General features: G+C 51.9%; 1 protein-coding gene across 3 annotated transcripts in view; it reads right to left on the minus strand.

Moving 5' to 3' along the window:
* Positions 1 to 12,758, minus strand: part of Miga2 (mitoguardin 2) — a 29,098-nt gene extending 16,340 nt beyond the window's left edge. For 2 of the 3 annotated variants that reach the window (XM_028883212.2, XM_037204589.1), the window contains exons 1-6: positions 12,651 to 12,758; positions 8,679 to 8,914; positions 7,338 to 7,548; positions 4,059 to 4,171; positions 3,209 to 3,326; positions 2,750 to 2,886 (exon numbers count right to left, since the gene is read on the minus strand). In XM_028883212.2, coding sequence (XP_028739045.1) covers positions 2,750 to 2,886; positions 3,209 to 3,326; positions 4,059 to 4,171; positions 7,338 to 7,548; positions 8,679 to 8,774 — 675 coding nt within the window. In that variant the 5' untranslated portion in view covers positions 8,775 to 8,914; positions 12,651 to 12,758. Of the gene's footprint in view, positions 1 to 2,749; positions 2,887 to 3,208; positions 3,327 to 4,058; positions 4,172 to 7,337; positions 7,549 to 8,678; positions 8,915 to 12,650 lie in introns of those variants that run through there. The other variant, XM_037204590.1, reaches the window with a different exon arrangement.
* Positions 12,759 to 15,760: the final 3,002 nt, after the last annotated feature.

Genomic DNA, 15,760 nt, shown 5'->3' on the forward strand with positions numbered 1-15,760 from the left:
GTACTGCTTGGTTTTGTGAGTCAACTTGCCACAAGCTAGAGTCGTTCGTCATCAGAAAGAAAAGAGCCTCAGGTGAGAAACACCTCCGTGAGATCCAGATGTAAGGCATTTTCTCAATCAGGAATCAACGTGGAAGGACCCAGCTCATGATGGGCAATGCCATCCCTGGGCTGGTGGCCCTGGGTTCTATAAGAAAGCAGGCTGAGCAAGCCATGAGGAGAAAGCCAGTAAGCAGCCCCCCTCCAGGCATCTGCATCAGCTTCTGACTCTGGGTTCCTGTCCTGATTTTCTTTGATGATGAACAGCCATGTGGAAGCTAAGCCAAATAAACCCTTTCCTCCCCAACTTGCTCTTTGGTCATGGTGTTTCCTCACAGCAACAGAAACACTAAGACAGCTGGCAAGATGGCTCTGTGGGAAAAGGCACTTGTCACCAAGCTTTGATGACCTGGGTTTGATTCCCAGGACCCACAAATTGGAAGGAGAAACAACTCCCACATGATCTCTCCACGCACATCACAGCATGCTGGCACACACACATACACACAAATATATAATGCAAAAAACCCCAAACCAAAAATGCTGTAACTAGGTGTGGTGGCTCACACCGTTAATCCCAGCACTCGGAGGCAGATGTCAATAGACCTCTGTGAGTTTGAGGCCAGCCTGGTCTACACTGAGAGTTCTAGCCCAGCTACGACTACTGGTGATAGCCTGTCTTACGCACACACAGATGTAACCAGAGTGGTAAATGCAGTGGAGGACCAATGCCACGTCCCTCCTCCTCCTCTTCCCAACAAACAGCTGTGGGTGCCATCATCTGCCCAGACAGGAACAGTAAGAGTCTATGGCATGTGGGGTTCTCAGCTTTGCACCCCACTGTGTCCATGACTTCTGAGTGACAGGTTTCTGAGCCCAGCTTTCCGCTTGGGCAACAGAAGTGCACCTTTACTTGCAACTGTCTGTGCCTGCAGGCACCACCCACTCTTGCAGAGCATATTGTTTTCCAGGCACCCAATCAAGCTGGTTCCATTCTGGGGAGGTGCAAAGATGGCTAGAATAGAGGAGACACAACCCCTACCAGCCAGACTCACAGTGGTTCCAGCTGCCACAAGGTGGTCCTGACCTGCACTCTGAGTACACACATCCCAGGTATCCCCTCACCTGAGCAACCAAGTCCCTGTGAAATTCCCCTGGGTTGGTTTATTTGGTTTGAGACAGGGTCTCAGTCTGAAACCCAAGTTGACCCAGAACTCACTCTGTACCTCAAGCTGGTCTGGAACTTTCTGTGACCTTCTGACTGTCTCCCCAGTATTGGGTGTGAGCCACCACACCCGGGCTCCCTCAGATTTCTAATGTCTAAGGCTACTGCCATTTCCTGGCTGGTTCCCAACATCCTGGGGCTCCCCAAAAGGAGTCCCCACCTGACCTTGCTCAGGCAGAGAACAGGAACCTGGGGGCCTTGGGGCTGCATAAAGAATAAAACAACAATAGCCCACAATATTGCTACCCACACAAGCCAATGCCAAGCACATGTGCTCAAAACGATCAAACCCAGGGCTGAGGCACAGCCCTTGTGCAAGGCTCTCGGTTTAATTCCAATTTTTTGAGTTTTGTCTTTTTAAACCAACAGAAGAGAAAGGCATTGACAATGTCAGTGAAACGAAAGCCTCTTCACCTCTCTCCAGAACTCTCCACACCCAACTACCAACTAAGTCCTGCACCCCGCCTGCCTGCACACTGGTGTAGTACTGCCCACACGTGGTAAACGGACACCCTGGCAGGGGACGCGCTGCAGTAGATGAAGCACTTGCCACACAAGCATGAGGACCAGAGCTGGGGTCCCCGGAACTAACGTCAAGCTGGATACAGTGCGTGCATCTGAGGGAGCACAGTGAATTAGACACCCTATCTTAGACAAGACAGAAGGCAAGGGCCAACACCTCTGACCTCCACACATGCACCTTGGTGAGCACATTCACATACACAAAGATAAATGAATGAATGAATGAATGAATGAATGAATGAATGAATGAATGAAGTAGTGGCACACAACTTTAATCCCAGCATTTGGGAGGCAAAGGCAGGTGGATCTCTGTGAGTTCAAGGCCAGCCTGGGCTACAGAGTGAGTTCCAGAACAACCATAGCAACATAGAAAGATCATGTCTCAAAAAATGCCAGAAAAAAACGGGGGGATAGGGACAAGAGAGATGGCTCAGCAGTTGAGAGCACTGGCTGCTCTTGCAGAGGACCCAGGTTTAGTTCCCAGCACCCATTTGGTGGCTCCTAACTGTAACTCCAGTTCCAGGGAATCCAACACCCTCTCCTGGATTTTGTGGGCACCAACATGGTACAAAGACATGCATGCAGGGAAACACACACTAAAAAAATTAAACCTTACAAATAAATAAATTATGGAATTATAATAAAAAATTTGAGTGGTGTTCCCCAAAATCATAAACATAATTCAAAGGCCCCAGAATCCAGCCGACTAGTAACAGAGACCCACTTCCCACAGTCTTGCTCAGCACACCCATCTCCCCAAACGGAGCTGAGATAGGTCTGACTACCAACATGGGACTTGTTTACCAAGCTCTCACCAAATCGCCCCGGCACTGAGCACACTGCTCACTCTCCGTGGGGCTTTCATGGCTGAGAGACTAGCGAATGCCTGTGGGAGAGGTCACACGAGAGTCAGTCTGTCCCACCCTGCCAAGCTTCTTGCACGGGGACGGGGCAGACCACCTACCTCTGACGGTGCCTCTGATGCGGTGTCTGGGTTCTGGACGCTGTCCGCCGGGGTGGGGGCACCGCCTCCATCCCCCCTCTGGCCTACACTCAGAGCCTGCTCCCATTTCTGCAGGGCTTCCTCAAACAGCTCCATGCCTGAGAATACGAGAGGCAGGAGAGAGGGTCACAGTCTCACCCTCAAGGGGATGAGGCGCAGCAGGAGGCAAAGGCCAGGGCAGGACCAGAACTGGGCAGGGCCGTCCAGCCTGGCCGTGACTTCTTGGGGGCTGGTCAGTATCCAGGCCTTTCTCCAGGCAGGTCTGTCTTCTGACCAGAAAGGGCTGCAGAGGAGTGGCTGGGGATGTGGGGGCGGGGCAGGAACTGAAGAAGTGACTTGCCTTGCCCAGACTCCTAGAGGGCCATTTCCCCCGCCACACTGTCACCCACCCCAGGCCCTGGGCTAGCCTCCCAGTCGAACCTTGTACATAGAGGCTCTCGGCACTGCCATCTGTGGTAGGCACAGACTCCTCCATCCCTCTGGTTTCCCAGGAACCTGAGCACGCAGCTGTGGGGCTGGATGAATTGACCACTACCATCTGGGGACCAAGTATACAGAGAAGAAGTGAGGCCCTTTGTGGGACCCCCTAGGCTGACCACAGGCCACAGGCCACAGGCTACAGGCCCTCCTAGGTACCTCCCCTGAGTGAGCGAGGTCAGCACCCACATGCTCAGAACAGCTTGATGAGACCCCACAGAAACACAGAGGTTGATAGCAACAGCCACGTATGAACCCTCCCTGGACCCCACTCCCTGTCCTACCAGCCAGACAAGGACAGACAGCTGCCACCTTGTTCCGGAGCCTCTCAACCACAAAAGTGGCCTCTACCTTACTCCAGACTTGAGGGCAAGGGCATCACCAGGGCGGAGCCAGAGCCGGGCTTAGAGCTCCGGCCTGGTCCTTGCTGAATGATTTACAACATAGTCAATGCCCCTGAAGCTGAGCCGCAGTGAAAGTGTCCACCTGTGTCTCCTTTACCTCCACCCTCAGCACCCGGCCCCGCCGTGGACGCCTCCAGGCACTCACTTAATGTCTGAAGCCCAAGCTTCCCGATAAGCTAGCTCCCTGTCTGGCACCTACACATCTATCTCTGAGTGGTCCTCCAACCATCATCCACAGAGAAGCCCGAATTCATGAATGAGGGTGTGAAGGAATGAGAGGGGCCTCTCTCTCATCTCCCTAACAGGCTTCCTCAGGGCAGAGTCCAAGAATGTCCTGGTGGCACCTCCCCCCCCCACACACACACATACATCCTGCCCTGGCTCCTCACCGAGGCCAGGCTGTGGGAGGAGCCTGAGTGTTTGCTGGGCTCGATGGAGGAGATGCCGCTCAGAGTGTCGTTGCTCTTGCTACTGGGACTCTGAACCCTCCGGCTGGAGTAGCCTGTGAAGAGAAGGGTGAACTTGCAGGCCTCCTCCACCTGACCACCCTCCCCCCCCTCATCTTTCTGACGACCTGACCTCCAACACCAAGACACCAGCAGATCTCCCTAGTGTGGACACAGCAGAGGAATGAGGCCCTTCCTGTGGCCTGCTGACTTAACTAACACAGGGCCAGGCCCATAGGAGGGCTCCAAATGCTGGGACAAGAGCAAGGCGGGCCACTTCCCTACCTCTTGCTCAGTTTGCCTGTGAGCTTGATTGAGTGACTGATAAAGAACTCTCTTTTCCAGATGGCTCAGCAGGTAAGGGCACTTGCTGCCAGGCCGACAGCCTGGTTCAGTCCTCGATGGAAGGAGAGAACCAACTCCTGAAAAGTTGTCTTCTGACCTACACACACCCACCATGGCACACACCCTCCCCCCAGAATAAACAATGTAAAAATACTAAGGGGCCAGGCCATAACTCAGTTAGAGGGCTGGATGCCCAGCATGCAGGAGGCCCTGGGTTTGCCCTTCAGCACCCATAAATGGGGCATGGTAGCCACAGGCACTCAGGAGGTGCAGGAGAGAGGGTGAGAAGTTCAAGGTCAGACTGGGAAGATGGCTCAATGGGTAAAGTATTTGCCACACAAGTGTGAAGACCTGAGTTCAAATCCCCAGACCCTTGTAAAGCCAGGTACAGTAGCCCATGTCTGTAATCCCAGCATTCCTATGGAGAGATGGGAGCAAAGACCAGAGAAGCCCAGAAGCTCAAGGACAGCTAGCCTGTGCATGCAGTTGTGAAAACAAAGGATTCCATCGCAAACAGGGCGCAAGAAAGAGCTACACCTGAGACTGGGTGCCACACTTGCCTTGGGATGAAGCTCACACTTAGCCACAAATGCACTTGCACACATACACAGAACACATGTACACACAAATTAAACAAACAAACCAATAGGCAGAGCATAAAAACAAGCTCAAGGTTATTCTCAGCTACACGGTATGTTTGAGGCAGTCAAGGCTACATGAACCTGTCTCAAGGGGGTGGGGGATGGTGTTGGGAGGTGGTTCAGTGGTTAAGAGCACTGTCTGCTCTTCCAGAGGACCTGGGTTCAGTCCCCAGCACCCACGTGGGGGTTTACAATTGGCTGTAACTCCAGTTCCAGAGGCCTCTGTGGTGCCTCTTCTGGCCTCTCTGGGCACCAGGCATACACTGACCGCTAGTCACCACACTAGCCTTGGAATGAGAGAGCTCACACTCACCCACAAACACACTTGCGCACACACACACACACACACAGAAAACACATGTACACACAAATTAAACAAACAAAAAACAGGTACCTGGAGATAAAACACTCATACACAAAAAATAATAATAAAAGACCGAAAAAGAATTTTCTTTCCAAAATGGGAGATGAACGCACATGCACACACACTTCAAGAAAGAGAAATAGGAGCTGGGGTACAGCTCATGAGAAGAATATACTAAACACACACGGCACTGAAGGGGGGGGGGGAGAAAAAGGGTGAAATCAAAATGGAGGCGGTGGTGCCAGGCACGCAGGTAGACCCTGTGCGGGGCACGGCACCGGCTTCCCAGGGCCCATGTAGGCCAGCAGGGCCGTCCTCGCTTCTCAAGGTCCAGTTCTGCAGCTGTCACGACAGAGTTAGCATTTGCAAGGACAATTGACTATTGAAACTCACTGCACTGGGCTAACGTCAGGCCCTGCTTCACACAGACAGGCTGGAGGGGTGGCTCGGAGGTTAAGGGCACTTACTGCTCTTGCAGAGGACCCGGGTTTTCTTTCCAGGCCTCACATGGTGGCTCCCACCATCTCTCACTCGAGTCCCAGGTGGCCCGGTGCCCTCTTCTGACCTCCACTGGCACAGAGTGGACATGCATACAGGCAGGCAAAGCACTCAGACACACAGACATACAGACCTTAAACAACAACGGGATTGGGAAGCCAGCTCGGCAGGCACAGGTGCTCGCCACCGAGCCTGATGACCTGAGTTCGATCCCTGGGACCATGGGCTGGCAGGAGAGAACCACTCCCACAAGTTGTCCTCTGCCTGCCTCGTGTACAACAAATAAATACATAAGCACGTAAATAAATAAAGCAATTCTGAAACCTCATTTTCCTTATCTTTCTTGACTTTTCTTATTTACTTCAGTTTTTAACACAAAATCTCAGTCGTCTATAGCTCACGGTAGCCTTAAACTGTGCATCCTCCTGCTTCAGCCTCCAGTGCTAGGGTTACAGGCACACACTATCACACCCAGCTTTAAAATCTGTTTTCCAAGACGGAAAACTGTCTCCTGAGCTGAGAACACTTTGGAAGAAGAGCAACTTGACACTGACACATGGCGAACAGCTACTCACAAGGTTGCCAGGGGATGAAGAGTTTTCTAGGGCTGGGCGGTGGTGGCGCACGCCTTTAATCCCAGCGCTCGGGAGGCAGAGCCAGGCGGATCTCTGTGAGTTCGAGGCCCAGGACAGGCTCCAAAGATACACAGAGAAACCCTGTCTCAGAAAAGGGAAAAAAAAAAAAGAGTTTTCTAGGGCCAGCAAGATGGTGCAGTGGACAAGGGCACTTTGCTGCTGAATCTGATGATCTGAGTTGAGCCCAGAACTCACATTGTGGAAGGAGAACTTACTTTTACAAGTTGTCCTCTGACCTCCACATGTACACTATGGCACACACCTACACATGTGTATACACACACCTACACACATGTATACACACACCTACACACGTGTATACACACACACACAAACACCAAAATACATTTTTAATAAGTTTTCCCATAGTGACTTGGTTCTATGATGGTACCATCTGAAAACTCAGCACACACTAAAAGGGTAAATTTTACCACATCAAATCCTTTTTCCCCCTAAAAAGAATTCAAGAAACACTATTGGGCTCATGAAGCTCGTGGCTCTTCCTATTTCTGAGCACGGGGAAACTGACAGCCCTGGGCCCTGACCTGGTGTCTCCTAAGGTGACAAAGACATCCAGAACTAATACCACCCACCAAGACTGAGCCCAGGGTCTCAAAGAATGGTTCTATCATTCCTACTTGGGAGAACATGGCATGAGGCAAGAAGGTACTAGCCCAAGACCCCACAGGGAACAACACTGAAACGTGACAATGTCAGGGCTCCTCTACCACACACCTACCTTTCTTCACTGAAGGGACCTTGCGGGCCATGAGGATGGGCAGGGGTACTGTGCCCAGCTGCTCACCTCCCATCTCAGGGCCCACCTGCTTCTTCTTCCGCCGACGCCTCTTCAGCTGGTGGGCAGCCAGGGCCAAGGCCACGGTCCCAAGGGCTGTGGCAAAAAGAACCTTCCTCAGGCCTGGTGTCAGCCGCAGTTGGGAGAAGGCGGACTGGAGGAAAGAGACAGAGGCCTGGTTATGTCACCGAAAGGGAAGCTCTAGGTGTGGGCACAGTGTCCCTCTGCTGATCAGAGTGATGAGGGGCACTGAAAAGGAAATCAGGCCAGCACCTCCAAAATGTGAACCAGAATAGAACGAGAGCACAATGCATCACTGAGGACATGAGTACTGGGATCTGGGACTCAGTGTGCCCCCACGCTGCTGGTCACCATTTGTGCCAGCAGGGGTACAGTGCCAGGCACTGCACCAGGGCCTGACCTGTGTCACCTGTCAGAATCCCAGCCACCTTTCAAATGAGGAACCTGAGGCTCACAGCGGTTAAGACATGTGGAGATGGTGACCAACACACAGCTCAAACCCAGATGTGACAGCTCCATTTCCCCATGACATCTGGAGCTGATGACACTCACTGTCCCAGACCACTCCATCCGAACAGGCTCATCCTGGTCACCCTCTGCTGCTGGCCAAGGTGGAACTCTGCCCCACAAAAGAAAGTTTTTGGGGTGTCAAAGATTTAGTCAGCACTCCCATCAACAAACTAAAGTCAAGGGGTCACCTAGCCTTAGAGTAAAGACTAGGCTTAGAGCCCCGACTCTGTTGTTGTTTTTTAAATATTTTATTTATTATGTATACAGTGTTCTGCCTGCATGTATGTCTTCAGGCCAGAAGAGGGCACCAGATCTCATGACAGATGATTGTAAACCACCATGTGGTTGCTGGGAATTGAACTCAGGACCTCTGGAAGAGCAGCCAGTGCTCTTAACCGCTGAGCCATCTGTCCAGCACCAAGGAAGATCCATCCTAATTGTGGAGGGGACCACTACTGGGCAGGGCAAGTTGCCCTGTATAAAATGGAGAAAGCACTAATAAACATGTATCTGTCAGTCTGTTTCCTGAGTACAGTGTGATAACCAGCTTCCTGCTTCTGCTGCCCAGCCTTCCACATGCTGGACGACAGCCCACTGGAACTACAAGCCCAGTCCCCTCTCCCTCCCCTCAGCTGCTTTAGTCCAGACATTCCATCACAGCAATGAGAAATTAACTAAGACACACAGTATAGCCATGAAAGGACTCGGCTCTCCCAGGTGCTGAGGACCCCCGACAGGCCACACCCATCTCACCTGACCAAACGTGGTGTACAGGAACACGGGTATCTCAGCCACCGTCATGGCTAGAGCCTGGATCATGGACATACCCTCAGTCCGACGGAACGCCATGGCAGGTCTAGCACCCAAGGAGGGAACTCTGGGGGTAAGAGCTTCCAAGGAGAATGTCTTCAACTGGTCTCTGGCTGGGCCCTGGGCACCATCCACACGCCAGCAGGACAGAGGCACACATAACAGGTCCTTCCACAGAGCTGAGGGACAGACGACCAAGTGAGACACAGGAAGGTGCACACAGGGCTGGGGCTGAGTGGTAGAGTGCTCACCTCCCCATGTTCAATACCCAAGCCTGCCAAAAAGCTTTGGGGCACTGAGATAACTAAGCAGGTAAAAGAACTTGCTGAGCAAGCCTGACAACCAACTGAGTTCCCCAGAACCATGGTTGAATGTGCTGTTAGCCTGACAAGTCTAAAATTACCTGGGTGGTGGGTTTCTGAGCATATCCATGAGGAACTAAATATGTTAATTAAGGTGGGAGACAATTCCACAGTGTGGCACCGCTCTCTAGGCTCGGGCCATGGACTGTGGAAAAGCGTACATGCATTCTTTGCCCTCTGCCTCTGAACTGTGTATGTAACGTGAGCAGGTGTCATGAGATCCTGTCGTTGTGACTTTCTCCCATGGACTGTCACCCGGAACAAGTCAAAACACCCTTTCCCCCCTGAGATGCCTTTGCCAGGGTATTTTATCACAGCAACAGAAATCAAATCAGACACGAGAGGAGAGAACCGTCTCCCAAAAGCTGTTCTCCGGCTTCCACATGCGCCTGTGGCAGGTGCTTCTGCACTCATGTACACAGTTTAGTTATGTATGTGTATCCGCCACATGCATGCAGACGCCTGCAGAGGTCACAGAGGACACTGCATACTGGAGCTGGAGTTACAGGCAGTTGTGAACCACGTGATGTAGGTGCTGAGAACTGAACTCAGGTCCTCTGGAAAAGAAGCAGGCATGCCTAACCACTGAGCCATCTTTCCAGCCCCAAAGAAAAATGTTTTAAACTCAGCCTGGTAGTCCACACCTTTAATCCCAGCACTTGGAAGGCAGAGGCAGGAGGATCTCTGTGAGTTTGAAGAAAGCCTAATCTACAGAGTTCCAGGACAGGTAGGACTGTTAACACAGAGAAATCTTGTGTTTAAAAAAAAAAAAAAAAGTTTTAAGATCAACAGCTGCTCTTCTAGAAGACCCAGGTTCAATTCCCACCATCCACAAGGTGGCTCACAGCTATCTATGACTCTGGTTCCAGGAGATCCATTACCCTCTTCTGACCTAGCCTCCATGGGTGCCAGGCATGAATATAGTACACAGACAAACATTTAGACAAAACACAAAATATTTTTTAAAAGTTTGCCAGGTGTGGTGGCGCAGACCTTTAATCCAGAGGCAGGTAGTTCTATGTGAGTTCGAGGCTAGCCTGGTCTACAGAGCAAGTTCCAGGACAGCCTAGGCTACACAGAAAAACCGCCTCAAAACACAAAAGCAAAAAAACCTGGGGTTTAGAAAACATTCCACCCCCAGGACACTGAGGCAGAAGGATCAAAAGTTCAAAGAGTGACTGGACAATTTAGGCACATCCTGTCTCAATTTTTTTTAAAGCACTGGTCTAGCATTTGGGGGGGGGGGGGAGGACAGTGTCTTCAGTGGGTAAGATGAACACCAGGTGGGCATCTGGAATCCCAGGCCCCAGCCCACCCCGCAGGCAGGCAAGCAACCATGTACAGACACCTCAACAAGCCTGGGAGCTGAAGGCAGCATGTGTGGTATGCTGGCTGCAGAAAGAACAGAGACTGGGAGATAAATAGGTCACCCTCTAACTTAGGGCCTTCTGCACTTTCTCAGCCTTTTTAAACACACAGGCCATTTTCTAAATAAAGTTCTCAGGCTCCCGGCTGAGAACCATGACATCCGTTTCACAAAGCCAGGAATGCTTCACTTCCTGTGGGCTAAAGGTTTGTTCTGATCTGGTTGTTGTTGGTGGTGGGTTTTTTGTTTGTTTGCTTTGTTTTTATTTATATTTATTTTTGAGACAGAGTCTCAAACTGTAGCACAGGCTGGCCTTGAATTCAAGATACTTCTCTTGCTTTGGTCTCACAAGTGCTGAGTTTATTGTCATGAGCCAACTGAATCATAACCATATGGGCAGATGTTTCTCCCTGCCTTCCCCCACCTTCTGACAAAGAAACTGAGTCTCCGGAGCTGAAGCCAGGAGTCTAAAGCAACCCGCCTGCTAAGTGGTGGAGAGAGGGTACTTCAAGGTCTAGATTCTGCTTAACGAAGCAGGAGCAGGCAGTGCAGGCCCAGCAGAGCCACAGAGGACAAAGACAGCCTTCTCTGAGTCTCCAAAACCCACCTCAGGGGCTCCCACTGCTCTATCCTGAGGCCAGATCAGTGGACTGATCACATATAACCGAGACTCCAAGACCCTGCAGGGTGCTCCCACTGCTATGATCAAGTTCAAGGGTGACTCCTGGGCTCTCCAGAGAAAGGAACATACAGACAGACCCTGTCTTCCTGGGATGGTAGCCAAAAGTCACTAGGCCAGCACAAGAGATGAAAAAGGAACAGCTTATCCTTGGTGAGTGGGGAGTGCACACAGCCCTATCAGGCTGGCCCTGAAGCTGGAGGGTGGGTGGAGCAGAGGGCGGAGGGCAGAGGGCAGAGGGCGGGCAAGCGAGTGAGTAGGGCCAAAAACATTACCACACTGTCAAGGGCAGGAGACATTCTGCCTGGAGGTTGTGAGGTGAGCTACAATTCAGTCGCTCCTCTAAACCTCCAGCCTGGCTTAGCCTTGGTGGGAGACAAGGACATCGGATGACGAGGAGTTACTCTTCTGTGCTTTTCAACAGGCCAGTGCACTAGCTCTCTGTGACAAACTCTAAGTGCAGTTCTCTCAGGACTGTCAAGGGAACCATCATTTACCACAAGGATATACAAACCGAGGCCCCAGGGCTGTGGTAGAGCGACCTAGCTCCTGCCTGCTGCTTTGCCCATATCAAACCTGAAGGGCTTCAGGGTCTTGAACTTCTGAGAAAGCCACATGGAATTAGAAGTGAGCCTGCTCTAGGACGGAGGCAGGTGGAGGTGGGGGTGGAGGCCTGTCATGTCTGTAGGGGAGTCCAGTTAGTGCTGGCTGTGCCCATCAAGAGAAAGATCACTTCACAGAAAGGAAGGGTCCAGCTCGGCAGCACTACATCCGATCTGCCTCTCACTTCTAATGCTGGCCCTGCGCGGGGAGCCAGCCGCCTCTTCTGCTCTGCATTCTTGAGCAGGCAGGGTGTCTGCTCCTCCACCATGGCACCTTAGGCCTGATATCCCGGCTGGCTTTCCATCCCAGGACCTCCTCTCTTGTGCAAGACAACCCTCCTAATGCCTCTGGCCTGAGCGTTCTCTCGTCCCACCTTGACCTACCTAGCTATGGTACCAGACCAGTCAGCCCTAAGCTACCTCATGTCCTGTCTTTCCCATCCTGGGACATCTCTGTGGGATCCCACGCAGCCTGATATTGGGCATCCCCAGAATGGACATTAGCAATACCCCAAGCTCCAGCACCTGCTCCTTGCGGAGCCAGGGCAGAGACCTCCCTCTCTGGCCTCGACCTCCCCAGAACATCCTTGAGGTTCATCCGCACACAGCGCTGCCCACAGCCGGCACGCCTGCTCCTTCCAGGCCAGGAAGTACCCGCGACCCTGCGTGGATGCCCGCGGCGTTCCAGGCCCGGGAGTCTCCTCTCTGACCCAGCTGCCTTCTCGTTCCACCCCCGGAGCCAGGCATCCTCTCGCGCGCCTGGTCCCGGGGACCCACTCATCCCACCTTGGACACCTTAGCGGACAAGCTGGGCCGCGAACCCCTGCGTGGGCCGGGCTCCGTGCTCCGCCAGCCTCGCTCCTGACCCCTGCTTCGCTGCTCGCCCGCGCAGTGACCGCCACTCACCCGGGATCCCATCGCTGCGGAAGGGCAGCGTCTCCTTTCCAAGCCGCAACGCAACCAAACCAGGCGGCTGTGAGGCCGAGGGGGCGTGGCTTCGCCGCGGCCCGACTCTACTAGGACCAACGAACGTCTCCAGATCGCTCCGCGCCGCCGTGGCTCTTGGCCAATGGGGCGGGCTACGTGAACACGTCGGCCCCGCCCCTCCCGTCCCCCGGCCCGCCCCCTAAGTGTGGTTGCGGTGTGGACCTGGCCTCTTCTCTCTTCCGATTGGCCACCAGGATTAGATGGACAAGGGAAAGTGGGGCGGGACCCCTCAAAAGGGCGGTGAAGCTGCTGGGGGCTTGAGGCTTTCTGGGCGACTGCTGGTGTAGCCTTCACTATGCCCAGGGACTAGTGAGAGCCAGCTTGCAAATGCCGCGGGTTCAGGCTTCCCCGGCACTCCCCTTCATCCCTTGCGGTCTCTGCCTTGTTCTGCGTTGTTGTCGCTGGGATGGGCCCTGCTTACCTCTGCAGCCCCTTTTTTATTTGTTTTTTGGAGACAAGGGTTTCTAAAGGATCCATGCTTTGGAGACTGACAGATACCCGTCGTCCCGGCACCCCGCCCCTCGCCTTTTTTTGTTTTGATTTGAATTTCTCTGAATTCGCTCTGTAGACCAGGCTGGCTTCAAACTCAAGAGATCTAACTGCCTCTGCCTCCCAAGTGCTGGAATCAAAGGTGTGTGCCAACGCCAACGGCCCCTATTTATTTGTTTTAAGAACATGGTTTCATGTAGTTTAGGCTAGCCTTGAACTCATTTTGTAGCTGAGGAAGTGTTTGAGTCTCCGGATCCTCTTGCCTACATCTCCAATGTACTGGGGTTACAGGTATGTGCCACCATGCAGTTTTATAGATGCTAGGGACGGAACTCTGGGCTTAACTCACTGTAGCCAGTGATGACCTTGAATTCTTTTTCGTTTGTTTATTTTGTTTTGTTTTTTGAGACAGGGTTTCCCTGTGTAGCTTTGGCTGTCCTGGAACTCACTCTGTAGACCAGGCTGGCCTTGAACTCAGAGATCCAACTAGCTGCCTCTGTCTCTCAAGTGCTGGGGATGAAAGTGTGCACCACTGCCCTGCTTGATCTTGAATTATTGATCCTCTTGCCTCCAATCTCCCAAAGTGCTGAGATTACAAGTATGTAAAACATTGCCCAGCAACATCCAAATTCTCTGTAGTAAATATTTATTGTTTTAATATCAAGAAAGAAAATAATGAACACTTTTGTAAAAGGTGCATGTAGTGCCTGCATAGGCTAGAAGAGGCTGCCCCCACTCTCCAACTGGAGTTACAGCTGTTTGTGAGGCACTATGGGGGTGCTGGAAATTGAACCCAGCTCTGTGCAAGAGCAATACACTGGACTTAACAGCTGAGCCATCTCTCTAGCCTCCAGTGACTGATCCTTTTTCAGTCAATGTGAGTTACTGAATGAAGGAATGAATATTTGTAAGTGGCTCTTACAGGACAGGGCTGGAGTCTCTCTAAATGGTCACTGTTGCCAGCTACAGAGAGATACTGGTAAATAAGTGCACAATCAAGATGAACATAGTTTATGCAAGACGGTGAACACAGACACTCGGGCCTGTGGAGTACTTGTGGGTAGTGACAGAGCAGTGGCAGAGATGCCACAAGGAGTAAGCCACTGAACTGGCTAATGAAACTCCACATGCCTGGGCCCCACCTGCTTTTACAACACTACCTAGATGCCAGAACCAGTGCCAGGTGACTCAGGTTCACCCTGTTCAGACAGAAGAACAAAACATGAAGGTACCAGCTGAGGAACAGTTCTGGGTGAAAGGCCAGATTTGCCAGGCTTGGTGGTGCACGCCTTTAATCCCAGCACTGGGAAATCAGGCAGGTAAATCTCTGTGAGTTCGAGGCCAGCTTCGTCTACACAGCAAGTTCCAGGCCAGCCAGAGAGACATAGTGAGACCCTGCCTCCAAAAAAAGAAAAGGAAAGGAAGAAAAGACTCGAAGGTTGGAGAGAGAGCTCAGTAGAGAAAGCACCTGGTGCTTTTTCAAAAGACATAGGTTAGGTTTGGTTCCAGCGCCTGCATCAGACAACTCACAGTGGTCTGGAACTCCAGTCTCGGAGGACCAGACACCCAATTCTGGCCACCTCAGGCATTGTGAAGAGGCCTAACATTAGTGCAGCCATGACAGGCTGCAAACTAATACTAGAACTAGGCCTCACCATTACAATAACCAGGAAAAGCCACAAACTGTACCTTGCAGGTGACGAATCAGACTTGAGACAAAAAAAAAAAATACTAAATGCTCTAGAACATTAAAGATAGCTTACATAATCTGTACACAGATTGCCAATTTCCTTGCCGCAACGCCAGTACCAATCCCTGTCTGACAAAACTTCTGTTGCCCAACTCCTGTCCAATCAGGAATTCAACCCCCATCTGAATCTGGAACTCCCCTACCCATCCCATCCTTTACTCTTTAAAAACCCTGCCTCAAATGAGCTCTAGGCTCTCCTTGACCCAACTGCTGTGTGGGAACAGAGAGCCCAAGCTTGAGCTTGCAATAAAGGTTCTTTGCTTTTGCATATGAACTCCAGACTCCTGGTGATCTCTGGAGGGGGCTCATGACTCAGCATAACAACTGCACACATGATACACAGACATACACACAGGCAAAACACCCATAAACATAAAAGAATACTAAAAACTAATACAAATAAACCCTTTTTAAAAGATGGAGCTTTGAATTAGTAGCAAGAGCAGATGGAGACATACCAAGCCCCGTTTCCCAAGCCACAGGGAAAGCAGTGGAGGCAGGGCATACTCTTGCCTCCTGGGGGCTGTGAGGAACTGGATTCAAGGTCAGGGCACACCCAGTTTCTACCCTGGCAGAGGCACCAACTTAGCCCTCCCAAGGAGGATGTCTGTACTTTTCACACTCGGGGCTCCAGGCCTTGGCTTGAGAACCCTCTACCCTGTGAGCTCTCTTACACCCGCCCCTCACCCAGATGAAGAAACAAGGGGGCTTGTCCTTAGTTTAGGTGCCCTATAGTGTCACCAAAGTCAAGGGCGAAAGAGAGAAGCACTTTGGTCCATAGAAGCGGAGT

The sequence above is a fragment of the Peromyscus leucopus genome, chromosome 4, assembly GCF_004664715.2.
Source record: "Peromyscus leucopus breed LL Stock chromosome 4, UCI_PerLeu_2.1, whole genome shotgun sequence".
NCBI lineage: Eukaryota > Metazoa > Chordata > Mammalia > Rodentia > Cricetidae > Peromyscus > Peromyscus leucopus.